General features: G+C 37.2%; 2 protein-coding genes across 3 annotated transcripts; one reads left to right on the forward strand and one right to left on the reverse strand.

Annotated features, from left to right (window-relative positions):
• The first annotated feature begins 109 nt into the window (after window positions 1-109).
• Window positions 110-7,606, forward strand: LOC134657437 (probable ATP-dependent RNA helicase pitchoune). The gene is made up of 9 exons (XM_063512991.1): window positions 110-440; window positions 572-724; window positions 1,157-1,318; window positions 2,283-2,424; window positions 2,814-2,976; window positions 5,339-5,491; window positions 5,959-6,126; window positions 6,437-6,611; window positions 7,455-7,606. The coding sequence occupies exons 1-9, from the start codon at window positions 194-196 to the stop codon at window positions 7,574-7,576; spliced, it is 1,485 nt and encodes a 494-aa protein (XP_063369061.1). The 5' UTR covers window positions 110-193; the 3' UTR covers window positions 7,577-7,606.
• Window positions 7,607-8,048: 442 nt separating this feature from the next.
• Window positions 8,049-11,432, reverse strand: LOC134658369 (zinc finger and BTB domain-containing protein 43-like). Of its 2 annotated transcripts, none has more exons than XM_063514019.1 (5): window positions 11,341-11,432; window positions 11,042-11,269; window positions 10,769-10,914; window positions 10,121-10,688; window positions 8,049-8,438 (listed from the first exon to the last, which is right to left on the reverse strand). In XM_063514019.1, the coding sequence occupies exons 2-5, from the start codon at window positions 11,244-11,246 to the stop codon at window positions 8,131-8,133; spliced, it is 1,227 nt and encodes a 408-aa protein (XP_063370089.1). In that variant the 5' UTR covers window positions 11,247-11,269; window positions 11,341-11,432; the 3' UTR covers window positions 8,049-8,130. The 2 variants fall into 2 exon arrangements, with proteins under 2 accessions (XP_063370089.1, XP_063370079.1); XM_063514009.1 differs by lacking the exon at window positions 8,049-8,438 and adding an exon at window positions 8,554-9,788.
• Window positions 11,433-14,371: the final 2,939 nt, after the last annotated feature.

Here is a 14,371-nt window from a genome sequence, read left to right on the forward strand (position 1 = left end):
TGTAATAACTGTAAAAAAAAATAACTGTCAGTAGTGTCACTACTGTCACGCACATGGTGGTGACTGGTGCTTGTTTGTGTTGTATTCTAAATAAATTTTCAAACAATAAGTTAGGTATATTAAATTAATTGTTGTTCTTTTAGTATTTCATAACTTTGTCAACTTTTAATTATCCATGTCAAAATAAGTTACCATGTCCGAAGACAAAACATACCCAAAATTTAAAAGCTTAAAGGATAAACTCTCCAAAACGACTTTAAAAGCCATTAAAAATATGGGCTTTAAGCACATGACTCCGGTACAAGCAGATGTACTACCCACAGCACTAGATGGTCGCGACGTGGTCGCTACGGCAAAGACTGGTTCCGGAAAAACATTGGCTTTTCTGGTTCCAGTTGTGGAATCTATAAGTAACCACTTAATGGATAGTCCAATCACAGGTGAGACAAATTTAAAATTACATTTTATCCCATTTTATGATCTATGGAGAATATATTATCAATATCGAAAACTTAGTCATGTACCTCATATATATTAGTCCAACATATATGAGTTTTTTATATGATTTTAGGTACATTATGTATTGTTATATCACCCACAAGAGAGTTAGCTACACAGACATATTCAGTTCTGCAAGACTTACTCTCATATCACAGCACAATCACATCATGCTTGGTCATAGGCGGCGAGAACAGAAAGAAACAGAGTGCTGAATTATCAACAGGTAGATTACAGTCATTATTCTGTTGACAATCATAAAAATATAATGGCATAATCAGTGCCGGCCCGAGCCCTTGATCAGGGTACAGCAAAATCGGGTTTTGGTGCCCGCGTTGAAGTTTTCAAGCATATTTTCCACCCCTCGCCACACTCGCGTCTTTTAAAACTTTTTTTTTCTCATTTGCCATTTTGGCGCCCCCCTTGCCATCCGGCGCCTAGAGCGGCCACTCCACTCGCTCTACCCTAGATCCGGCCCTGGGCATAATGCATAAAGCTAATTCCCGATTAAACTCCAGAAGACCAGATCACTTTCTAGTGATTGACTGGTCTCAAATTTAATTATGATTGTATCATTTGTGTTTATTTATGGCTATGCCATAACAATATAGAATAACAAGACATTGTTTGTAATAAAATTTATTTATCAAAATTGCAGGTGTTCATATAGTAGTGGCTACTCCAGGCAGATTATTTGACCATATGCGCACAAAAGAGTTTGACTATACACATGTTAAATGCTTGATTTTGGATGAAGCTGATAAAATATTCCAGTATGGGTTTGAAGAGGATTTGAAACAAATTATTGGCAGGTTGCCAAGTAAGTATTGAATGTAGAGATGCCACGAATATTCGGCAACTATTCGGTATTCGGCCTCTTTGCCGAATATTCGTTATTCGGCCGAATACCGAATATCTGTTGCCCCTACCTAAAAAGAAAAATTACACAAAAAAAAAATACCAAAAATTAGGTATATTTCATATTTAAAATGTATTATTGGAAAGTTGTTAAATAGGAAGACCCTTTTTTAAGCATTTGTTGATTATGAAATTTTCTATTTTTATCATGGGTCTGATTTGATTGACTCTAACTATTCATTAGTTATGTTTTACAAAAAATATATCTTAGCAAATGTTGTGCTTTGTTGGCGAAAAGTTTTCATAATAACTGTGACTCACAATGTTCGCATCTCATGCCGAATATTCGGTATTCGGCCGAGAGTGGCCGAATATTCGGTATTCGGCCAAAACCACTATTCGGGGCATCTCTAATTGAATGATGTTAAGGAGGATGCTCAACAATGAATAATATCTGAACAAATTTATGTCAATGTAGTTCCTCAGTAAGCTTAATAAGGTTTATGTCATGATTTGTAATAGACCTTCCTCTCTAGCATTTGTCTTTTTATCCATTGTGTAGTAAAAGTTTATATTTTCATCTTTACATTGGGAGTTATGGGAATCTACATCATATCATAAGCACTATTATAATATATATATATAATATAAACTATGAAGTAGTTTTCTAACCCTTTGACTGTCAAGCCCAATATATCAACCTTCATGCATTCTAACAAGGTTCACGATGACGCACCGCACGCGATATGCGTGGCGTTCAAAGGGTTAATGACTGTGTCATAGTGGCTTTATTGTTTTATTAGTGGCAGTATTTACAGGGGCTATGCTAGCTTTTCTTTACAACATCCAAGTTTTTGACCCCCTTCCTCTATGTAACAAATTATAAGAAACAGCAAACTACAGGTTGAGAAAAAAAATATTTTCAGGAAAAAGACAAACAATGTTATTTAGTGCTACAGAGGCAGAAACCACACAAGCTTTGATAAAGTCGGCCATGAAAGATGATGTCATATCTATTAACATGAGTGAAGATAATATAAGAGCAACAGTTGAAGGATTAAAACAGGGGTAAGTGCTTATGTGACGTTTTTAACTTTATGGCAGTAAACGGCGATTATAAAACTGTTTCAGCATTTCCGCAAGTTTAAGCTAATATATTTGCTTTTAACCCTCGACGCCAAAATACTTTTGACGCCAATGTCTGTCTGTGGCACCGTAGCTCTCAAACGGAGGAAACGATTTTGATGCGGTTTATCTACGTGAAAGCGAGTTTCCTGGCGATGGTTCTTAGTTATGATATATAAAAATTTATCCAGCAGTTTGAACAGTAGGTATCACCTTTTTCCCTAAATAATGCAAGGCATTTTTTGACGTAGAGGATTTTTAATTTAATAATTATGCCCACGTTATGCCTAATGGAACCAGTTTTAGAAATGAACTTTTAATTCTTGTTACAGATATGCTATATGCGAGACAGAATATAGATTACACTGGTTACATAAATTATTGAAGAAAACAGCATCTTTTAAAGTAATGGTGTTTTTCTCCAGTTGTAAGTCTGTTATTTTCCACCATGAATTCTTTGGTAAATATTGTCAAGTTGCAGTATTGTGTATTCATGTAAGTAATCAATTAATATTACATTTGAACACATGCAAGTCAATGTATAATATTTAGGTTATGGATTTTAAAGTGCAGCGCTATCTAGAAAGTTCTTTAAAAATATTAAAATATAAAGTGCTGTTTACTTTAATTTCCATGTCTACAATATTTTTTAAATACTTAGGTGTGAATTGATAGTAGTCATATGCCCAATAAAAAGCTTATTGAAACCGCTACAATTACGACGCGACATTTTATTGAATTGCCAGTCTTCTCTATTTACTTGTCCCTGGTATCACAGACAATTATATTGACAACTTATCGACTTCTGGCTTTGAGTATATAGCCTAAGGAGATGTGATAACGTAAACTCTTCGAACAAATTTTTTCACCACTTTTAGCGGGGGGCAAGGTAAACACCTACAGCACACCACCAAAAGATAAGTAACTCAACAGACACAGATTTTGCTGTTGCGACAAACGCACACTACAATAAAATTCAACACATCAAAAATTACACGCACACTGACAAGAGTTTTCACATAACTATGCAGCATACATACGAACATAATAGTGATGGGTCACATCTGAAGAATGAGTCAAATCAGTTTGATGAATGAACTGAATTGTCTTATACTATTTATTATAAAATTGTAAAAGTGAATATTCTGTACATTGAAGATATTAGGTAGCCAATAAAATGATTGTTTGTATGTATGGTTGTCTGTATTTATGTGTCTTTGTGTCTTAGCCCGCACGCACAGCTAAACTGTGGAATGAACTGTCGCCCGCGGGTTTTCCGGGTTTATAGAAAACTAGCTTTTGCTCGCGGCTTCGCACGAGCAGGAGAGTTTTTTTTTAAATTTTGGACCCCCATTTCACCCCTTTAGGGGATGAATTTTGAAAAATCCTTTCTTAGTGGACCCCTAGACCTTATAAGGAACCTACTTGCCAAATTTGGACTTTCTAGTCCCAGCGGTTTGGGCTGGGCGTTGATTTAAGTCAGTCAGTCAGGTCTTTCACGTTTATATGTATAGATTTGAATTTCGCGCCTTTTTTTTACTGACATTATTTGCTTGATCAGCTATATTAAACAAACTGCAGTGATTGAATGAATGAATGATTCATTCAATCATTCAAATGTTGAGTCGCTTTTTTGACTTTGTCACATCCCTTAAGACCGATTCGTCCCCGTACCACTGTATTCATGTTTACATTTTTCTGTCGTTTATGTATCGCAACGGTTTTTTCTTTAAATGGAGATTGTACTTCAATATACATTTAATAGTTAGTATAAATACTTATTTATGATAGGAAACGCAATCTTGTTGCGAATTTAAGCTACCAGATCACCTTTTACACGATAATACTGAAAAAGTCACCATTTTTTAAGAGAAACGTCTCGCGACACGGAACGATGCAAAATGGCGGTGAAGCGACTTCAAGTAGTTTTATATAACGTGTTTGAACAGTTGACCAATGTACTTTGCCGGAGGGGGTCGCCCGTGTATCACATCTCCTTAGGCTATATACTCAAAGACTTCAGGGATTCTGTTAAGCCCCTTCCAGACTATGTGCGTGAATCGCGGGCGAAGCCGCGAATACGAGTGTGGAGTCGATTTCGCTGTCTGTGAAAATCGACTCCACACTCGCGTTCGCGGCGTCGCGCCGCGATTCGCGCACGAGTGTGGAGGGGGCTTTAGCCCAAACCAAAATATATTGGAGTGAAGCTAGAGTCGGACCAATAAAAGTCTGCAGCGGATTTGATAGCCCACGCAGTGCAAGTGTTATTTATACGTCATAATTTCATACAAGTTTGACGTTTAAAATAACACTTGCACTGCGTGGGCTATCAAATCCGCTGCAGACTTTTATTGGTCTGACTTCTATCATTGTCTGTTTAGTTTTAAAATATGTTTTTGAAATATGTAGAGTATGCTCGTATTAATGTATTTATCTATGGGCCTCTAGTTGCCTGAAGATAAAGTTTTACATTTTATTTAAATGACTATTGACCCGCCCCGGCGTCGCACGGGATAACAAATTATATATAAATAAACCTTCCTCTTGAATCACTCTATTAAAAAAAACCCGTTGCGTAGTTTTAAAGATCTCATACATAGGGACAGACAGACAGCGGGAAGCGAAAGCGACTGTGTTTTATACTATGTAGTGATACATATGAGCAAAATAATTCATTAATTGCAAATACAGTAAGATTTGTTATACACATTTACTAATTGTAGTGACTGCATTCTGTCCTTCCTAAGCTTGATGTGGTTGCGTTTACCTAAACCACGTTTAAACACTACACAAATGTACAGAGTAAAGCTGAGTAAGTGTCATCAACATCAAACAGGGACTTTTACTTATGTTTTAGGGAAAAATGAACCAAGCTGATAGGACAGCAACTATAACAAATTTCTATAATGCCAACAATGTGGCATTATTTTGCACCGACCTAGCAGCCCGTGGTTTGGATATACCTGCAGTTGATTGGATTGTCCAGTTTGATCCTCCAGCTGACACAAATGTAAGTTAAATCTATTATAGCTGTGTATGTAAATTGTAGGTGTAAACATTCCTCCCAAGCACCCCGCATATGTAAATGCTGTATTTACCTGACTATGGGAAAGCTTATAATATGATATTAGCAGTCTGTGTATCAGGTGTGTTGATGGCTATATTTGTGCCATGTGGTCACTGTAGCTAACTGTAGCCTCTATAGCCTACTGAAACTACTAAGCCGATTTTAAGGACGTCCGCTAGCTGGCGCGGTTGCACGGAGCGGGCGTACGCGCGCTGTTGCCATTGTAGGTAAAATCCGTCGTACGCGTTCGGTTCGCGTCAGTTAGCGTTGCTCATATTGTTTTTCATGAACCCGCGCTGACAGATTACATTTTCAACTTTCAACTGAATTAAAAAAAGAGGATCTGTGCGAAGAAAAGCGTAGTCAGGTTATAGATTGTGAAAAGTTGTACCTATTTGTGAATTTTTCAGGAATACATACATAGAGTTGGAAGAACTGCAAGAGGCGTAGGAGCTGCCGGGAACGCAGTATTGTTATTGCGGCCAGAAGAAAGAGAATTTGTTGATTATTTACAAAACGCTAAAATTTTCATGGACAAGTTCGAATCGTGGAATCGCTATCATAACTTACAGCCAAAGGTACGTACTAGATTTTAAGATTTCAATCCACTCCAATTAAGTCGTAATTTAGAGCAGCGGTCGGCAACCTTTTAGCGGCCAAGGGCCGCACAGTAGTTAACGAAGTTGACGCGGGCCACACTTTGTTAATATTTATGACTATCAGACATTTTCATGTGTCAATATTACATACTAAATAGTCAGGGAGGCTCACGGGCCGCAAGTGAGGTTCGCGGGCCGCATGTTGCCGGCCGCTGATTTAGAGTGACAGAAAGATGTTCACGGCAGGCCCTCTGCTGCTGACTCTTCATAACCAGTTGTTTATTTACAGTTAGACGAAGCGTTCAGCGATCCCGATTTCCACAAGTTAGCTGTAGACGCGATGGAAGGCTACATTAGATCTTTTGAAGTCAGAAAACTCAAACACGTGTTCAACTTGTTAACCTTAGACCTGGACGCTGCTGCAAGATCCTTTGGACTGAAAGAGAAGCCAAATGTCGATATTCGTAAGTATTTGGATTTAATTTAGCTCTTAACCTTTTCGACGCCGTGTCAAACAAGCTGTCACACAGACGCCACGTCATTGAAGTGTCAAAACTGAAATTGAACTTTATGTATATGCACGTAGGTCGATATTGCTCTGTGGTCTGTGACCGATTAATCGGTCTTTGGCGTTGGACCTACGGTGCCGATATATCGGTCATTGGCGTCCAAAAGGTTAAAGAATCACTCCGTTAAAATGTAATAGAGGTATAGCTAAAGAGCGTTTTAGATGTCTAATACAATCTACATTGCTGCTTTATTATTCCTTTGTTTATGCTTCGGTACAGTTATTTAAACAAAAAAGCTAATAAATATTGTTGGACTCCTGTGAACTAGATGGCGTTACAAAAGGCTTATTCGTTTCAAATTTAACTTTTGGCGAGAGTAATTTCATACAAATATATTGCTGTCCCGTCCATGTGCTGCCGGTACTGTAGTAGGTAGCTACTATTATTTATTCTGTGGTGCCGGCGGTCAATGAATGAGCGGGAAATCAATAGAATTATGCGCGTGCGATAGATAGGAAATGGCGGGTCAATGTACGAAATTCTTCGTGTGCTTCTTAAGCCCCGTCTCCATCCATATCGCGCGGCCAACCATCGAACATTGGCTCGCGCGGCTGCCGCGCGCAATGGATACCGGGCTGCCGCGCGAGCCAACTCGATGCGCCCGGTATACATTGCGCGCGGCTGCCGCGCGAGCCAATGTTCGATGGTTTGCCGCGCGATATGGAGACGGGGCTTTAGGGTCTATCCTTTATTAGTGGAAACCTGGATAGAGATAAACCATTTTATTTTTGTTTCCAGACGTGGGATTTAATAAAAAGCACAGACCAAGAAAAAGAAAAGCAGCAATGCTAGCAGTTCAATCTGCACCAAGAGCGAAAAACACGTTAAACAGCTGTAGTTTAAAAGTAAAATATGCATAAATATTTATTAAACCATGTATGTAAATGAAAGATGGCGTTTTAAATAATGTATATTAATTACTGTTTTTTTTCCTTCTTATTTAAGTCAATTATACGGTAAGACTTTAATATCTATTTTTGACTAGACATTCTATGGGAGATAGGTACTCTTAATATTTATAAGTACAAAATCTAAATCAATACTTGTACCTAACTATACAATAGTGTTATAGAAAATAAATTAATTTAGGAACTTCGTAATTTTATCAAATATTTAGGTTACGTATCAAATGCCTCAGATGTGTTCACTAGTGTTCAGTAACTATACTTGGTCAACCAGATCTTGACAGTAGAAAAAGGCGGCAAATTTGAAAAATGTAGGCGCGAAGGGATATCGTCTCATAGAAAATTTGAATTTGGCGCCTTTTTTTACTGACAATATTTGGTTGACCAGCTATACATTACGAATGTCCACAGAACATCATCCTCCTAGTTAGCCTTCAATCTTAATGTGCTTTCTAGATACTGTTTTACACAACTTCGCACACGTTTGACACAGGAGACATACAATTCACTTACTTCGGCAATACGTTCATTTCATAAATGCTGTTCTTAGATAATTTCTCGTAACAATCCTCATGGTTATGCTGATGGTTGACGGCGTATATCATAGTGTCTATAGTTTCGACAGTGGCTGGACATCGATTTAGTGAGAAGTATTGAACGCACCTCCACGATGTTTTACCATGTGTTGTTGAGTGTTTTGTATATACAAAGTTCATATGCACTAGCTGTTTATGTCCTTTTCGGCTGTATATGTATTTATACCGCACTGGTAACTGTTGGTTTTCGCACGTATCGTTCACAACCAGGGACAGGGCACCTGTAATAATAGATAGGAATAAATTTTCAACTAACAAACGAATAAAATAAAGCATTGTATCAAGACAGCATATAAGCATTTTGGAATTCTTGTGATCGCAATAAACATAGACGAGTTGTCGTTTATAAGTTTTATTTGTAGAAAATTGATATAAAAATACATTTACTTAAATTCAAACCACACAGAATACAAAACCACACATTGATAAAAATAATAATGTAGATATCATAACATCACAAGCCTGCTCTCCGACTTCGGCTGATAATGAAGGTTGCATACTGGTCACCTGCCAATGCCAAACCAATCACTTCAAATAGTAGGAATGTGAATCTTATTTCAGTCACAAAACACGAGTCAATGTTCATATAACGTAGAGATCATAGATTTAAGATAAGAATATACTAAGATTAAACCAAATCACCTTATCATCAAAATTATTCTTGACATAGGCAAACGATTGGGGAGCTTATTTTCAATAAATAATAATTAGACTAGAATATGAGCAATTAAGTCTTTGACGTATTTTTGAGATGGCAGAAACAATGGCACAGTATGAATTCTCATACAAATAAATGCATATTGGAAGATTGTAACAATTTCCTTGCAAATTACAATGCTTTTTAATTTTACATTCTTAGTGTAATTGGCACTTGAGAGCGGAAAAAGCTCACTATCACAGTTAATTGTCAATAATATAAATTTTATTGTGCTTCGTAGTTAGGTACTTCTGGAGAAAACATTGTTTTCTATTTTTGTATGTCAGTTATGTTATAATTAAATATTTTAAAACCTAACATGATTAAGAATAAACATTGATCTTATCAAAAGACTTTTCCAAATTATCTCGTTACTGAATTTTTTGGTCCCAGAAATCAGAAGTGTTTAGAATCTATGATTCAATTATATATCTCAATTAGAGTATCACTAAAACCATTACAAATATCTCTTAAACTAGATAATTGGGACATCTCTTTAGAGGTCTAATAATGTAAAATATAATAATAAACATATGTGTTAACGCCTATGGTGCATAATAGTCGCCTTGCAACTGTGATACTTTGAGAATATCATTAAAATGTATTTCAAAACATGGCGATTTGCAAAATGGTAGTTCACAGGCACTACACATAAATCTGGTATCACGCCTTTTTCCGATTTTCCAGCATAGTCTGCAAGATCTCTGCGGGTACTTCTTTTTGCCATCTTCTTTTTGTGGTATGGTAACCAGTCGATGTTCTGCTCTGTGGCTCGGGTAGTCTTCATGTGGGTTAGTTCTCAACATGTTGTTAGCCACTTTACCATTTACTAAGTTTTTTAAATCGATGAATAGTGAGTTCAGACTGGGACAATCTGAAATCACGATGGGCATTTTCATTACAACATTTGCAAAAGATAAATGATTTCAGCAGTTATACAGTAATGTTGAAAATGCCATCGTGTTTTCACAGAATGAAGGCATTGCAAAAAAAATTGGCGTAATGTTGGTGAAAATAAAAATGATTGCATTTTCAACACAATCCTGGATGTCCCAATATTTGAGACCCCAATAAATAAACAAACAAGCATTAGTAGGTAAGCGTAACTTAAAAATTATGGAAACAAATGTCTATGATTATGTAGGTGGTTCTTAAACAGTAGAATAAAAATAAATGTATCGAGCTTACAAATACTTTATTACTTACTATCTTGCGGAGAGTGGTAATCTAGTCCCATTGATAAATCCTTTTGTCCCTCCAGAGATCCATCATAATTCTTTGGATCATTGCAAATTGCTGGGTCAGTGACTATGATGTCACTGTCATCACATTCTGTTTTTAGGTCTAGTGCACTTTCAGATTCCTTACTTTTGTCGTTGACATCTTTTATTGTTCTGGTTATATGTGTGCTGAAAGGTGTTGTGGCATCTACTGGTACATCATACATATTCCTTATATTATCATAGTTATTAGAATGCAGATGAATGTTTTGTTTTTCTTTAGTTTTGGCTCTCTTCTCTACATTAAGCACATCTGTGTAGTAATTTTTTTGAAGAAACTCTTCAGATTTCCTTTTCAAATTGCTTAGCCTCTGGAGTTTATCTATAAATTGTTGTTGTTTAAAAATATCCTGCACATCATTTTGGGAAGTCTCCTCACTTCTAGTGTTTTCAAAAGATTCTGTAGGACATGGCTCGGGCTCTGGAGTGGAAGTTGGTAATTCATTATCATGTTTAGATAAATTTTGTTCTCTCTCATTGTCTTCTTCATCAGTCTGAAAAGTAATAATATACCCATTGTTAACACTACTATTGGTTTGGAGTGGACCTATATTTAGAGAAGATAAAAACTTACCTCTTTATTTGTCAATCCTTTGATTTGCAAAACTTCTGCTGTGCCTAAAAAGCTTGTGAGATCTTCTCGCTTTACGCTGACTTCTCCATTGTACATAAACTGTAACAGATCCCTCATGGCTTTGTATGTAACATCCCTCAAGACAACTGCAACAAATCTCAATTGAATTCAAGCTATCATAATCAAAAAAGTAAATGAGTGTTTTATTTACTTTTTTGATAAACATACTGCTTTGAATACACAAAGTTTGTCTATAAATAAAATGAAACTTACTAATTGGATGTTGACACGGATTTACTTGGAACATCTTCTTGAAGTAAGGTGAACATATCGATAAAATTACTTTATGCGCCTGTAGTAAATGGCCGTCTACCGCAATAGTCACATCCACAAATTCACCGTTTCCTAATAAGCCGGCGAATCCTTTTGTTAGGTTTCCATGAAAGTTGTTCCAAGACAATGAGAATTGTTGATCCATATTTATCTGGTTTCAAATTGCATCTGAAATAAAACAGGATAATTATTATCCTCCATGGACTTAACTCACGTACAAGTAATAAAATGGTATTTACTCTTCACCGGCAGTATTCGCAATCTAATTTAGCAATTTTTAATTCGCGAAACAAATTGACATCTCGCGTAGCGCGTCGGTGGTCTGTCGTGAAGACGTGAAGCTTTGGTGATGCTTTTGTTTTGCTTTGTCTGTGGTAAATAATTTAAATTTAAGCCTAGTTTACACTACAAGACCAATCTAGACAGGCCAATTTTTTGTTCAATCTGATTAAATTGTCAATTTCGCTCGCCGATTTAATTATGAAATTGTGGGTCGTACCCATAAGTGAGAGCGAGAAAGAGATATCCGTTTCTTGCTCTTACTTATTGGTGCGACGCACCAAGGTCGCGGTGCGGTGCGATAGTCTATTAGATGTTAGATCACTTTTATAGTGGTGCGATACCGGTGGGCATTGCACGTCGCACCAACTGACAAGTAATAATAATACTGGTGCGCTCCGCACCAATTTGCCTAGTGTGCAAGCATAGTGCAAGCTGCATAGCACAAGCTGCATAGCACCGTTTGACAGCTGTCATTTTCAAATTAACCTCTAGCCGCCCAGAGACCTATAAAAAGGTCTCCTGTTCCATTCCAATTTGAACTTTGTGTTGACAAAATAAAATTTCATTTTGCTTGGCAAGGTTTGACGTATGGGCGGCTAGAGTTTATGACTGATTGACTGTGGGATATGTCAATGTCAAACTGGATAGCAATGAAGCCAGTTGATGAATGGATAAAATAACAAAAATTCGGAAGAATGCTTTAAAAACGCAGATTTCGAAAGATTTTCATGGGAAAAGGTGGATTATATTATCTCAGGCCCTTCACTTCCCTCTAAAAAAGCGGAGCCACATTAATTCTAAATTCCGATTTATTATTTAGGTAGGCCCTTTGAAAACAAACCGCTTTCAAAGAGAATATAACCACTAGGTCTGCCTTGATGTATCAATGTCATATTTTACTTTGAAAACTTGTCAAAAAACAGTTCAGGCACAGTATATGCACAGTAGGTACTTATGTAACTATAGTATAAGTTACTCTATGATGCATATAGCCTCGGGCTCGGTATACCCCTTACGGCCGCGGCCCTTACATTTCATTAAAGTGTCAAAATGGCATCTACGTGTTGGCTTCGGCTCTGCGCACGCCACCCAAATGTCCGGAACACCATTGTTCCGTGATGCCCGTGATGGGAAAGACACTAATTGGCAACTATTGTTGTGTTTCAATGGCTCTCTTCGATATATATTCGAGATATATTGATAAGTTGATAACCTACTCACCGACGTAACTTATAAATGTAGTGCATAATTGTTTTCCATTCTTGGAAACGTTCGTATTTGTCATGCTACAGTCAACGTCAGTACTTTTTGTACCGAGACTGACTGAAATAGACGTTCGTACAATACGTTTCCGTGAAAATATGGAAAATAATTACATGTAAAACATGACTAAAGTTTGAAAGAAACGGTTTTTTGACTTACAAAAAGATTTTATGGGATCGATTCCAGTAAGGGTTTAGGATCCGGTTATTTGAATGAACAATTAATTTTTTTATGCTTCCTAAAAGTTAATGGTTTCAATGGTTAAACTGCGTGAACTGAAAACGGACAGCGAGTTATTACAATGGGGTCTCTTTCAGTCTTCAGGGTACGGAAATCTTAAATTAGTCCCACTGTTATTCTGAATAGGTGACGGACCTTTTAATAATGGGTGAAGATATCAACTTTTATAAAAGTCTAAAGTATAACTTTGTGTAGAAGTCAGTAATTCCCTAAACAACCTACATATTTAAGGTTTGTCCAGAGGCTAACGGCGCGATTCGGGAAATGAATTAGAGCTTCACTAGATATGAAATAGAAAGATATGTGACGTTCCACGGCAAAAGGTACCATTGCCCCGGCTGAATATTGGAGCTGCGTTAATAATAGCGTAAGCGCCAGCCGTCATAAGGTACCTTTTGCCGTGGAACGCCACATATCTTTACTATTTCATATCTAGTGAATCTCTATTTCATTTCCCGAATCGCGCCGTAAGGCCATTATAAGTACATACATAAGCAAGACAAGACAAGACAAGATGCAAGAATCCTCCATTTGTCGCGATCTTGACCGAAAACAAAGGACATGCGCCTTGGATGCCTGGCCTGGATGGACACCTTGGATGCGGCGGCCCGCGGCAGTATATGTTAACGGTGAGGCAGTTCAGTAAGTTGAGCGATTTACGTACCTAGGGAGTGTGGTCGACCCGTCAGGGGTAGCGGACAGCGATGTCGAACCGCGCATCAACAACGCGCGAGCAGCATAATATTATGCCCAGCTGAAGTCTGTATGGACGTCCACTGTGATAACTCGACGTACGAAAATCAGGATGTTCAACTCCAACGTCAAGTCGGTCCAGCTGTAGTACCTACAGTTGCGAGCAGCGAGACATGGCAACAGCAGCAGTCGGTGCAAAGTTATACGTCTTGCGTCAAGTGATGGTTCTTATGTACTGGAACAGTTTTCAGATTTTGAAATCTCTACTTGATTTTTTTGATGTGATACGATCGCTCGCGCTTATTATGTTTAGTCATACCATAGTCCATCTTGAATTAATATTTTTTGCAATATCTGAATGCAGTTTTTCTGTAGTCCAAAATGTAAATTGTACATTTTGGATTTTTTTTTTTCATTTTAGGTTCTTACATACCTAAAAAGAAAAAAAAAATTGAATTAAGTTAAATTAAATTAAATTAAGTTAAATTAAATTAAATTAAGTTAAATTAAATTAAATTAAACTACATTAGCATTAAGTATGTCACAGTTTCGCGAAAATATGACGGGGAGTCACGTGTCAGTTAAAGCAAGTTAAAGTTACCTACTAAAAAAGTGAAGTTGGTTGAAATTATAATTTCAGTGAATATCAGTGATACGGGATTCCCGTTTGCGGTCAATTCATATCGACTAACTGCACCAGTACGACTACCATCAGTTTGGCACTGACATAAACGCCGTCGAGAACGTAATTTACTTTCTTATACATCTCGCTCGTACTCGCATATTAGTGCA

This window comes from Cydia amplana, chromosome 2 (assembly GCF_948474715.1).
Source record: "Cydia amplana chromosome 2, ilCydAmpl1.1, whole genome shotgun sequence".
In the NCBI taxonomy this organism is placed as follows: domain Eukaryota; kingdom Metazoa; phylum Arthropoda; class Insecta; order Lepidoptera; family Tortricidae; genus Cydia; species Cydia amplana.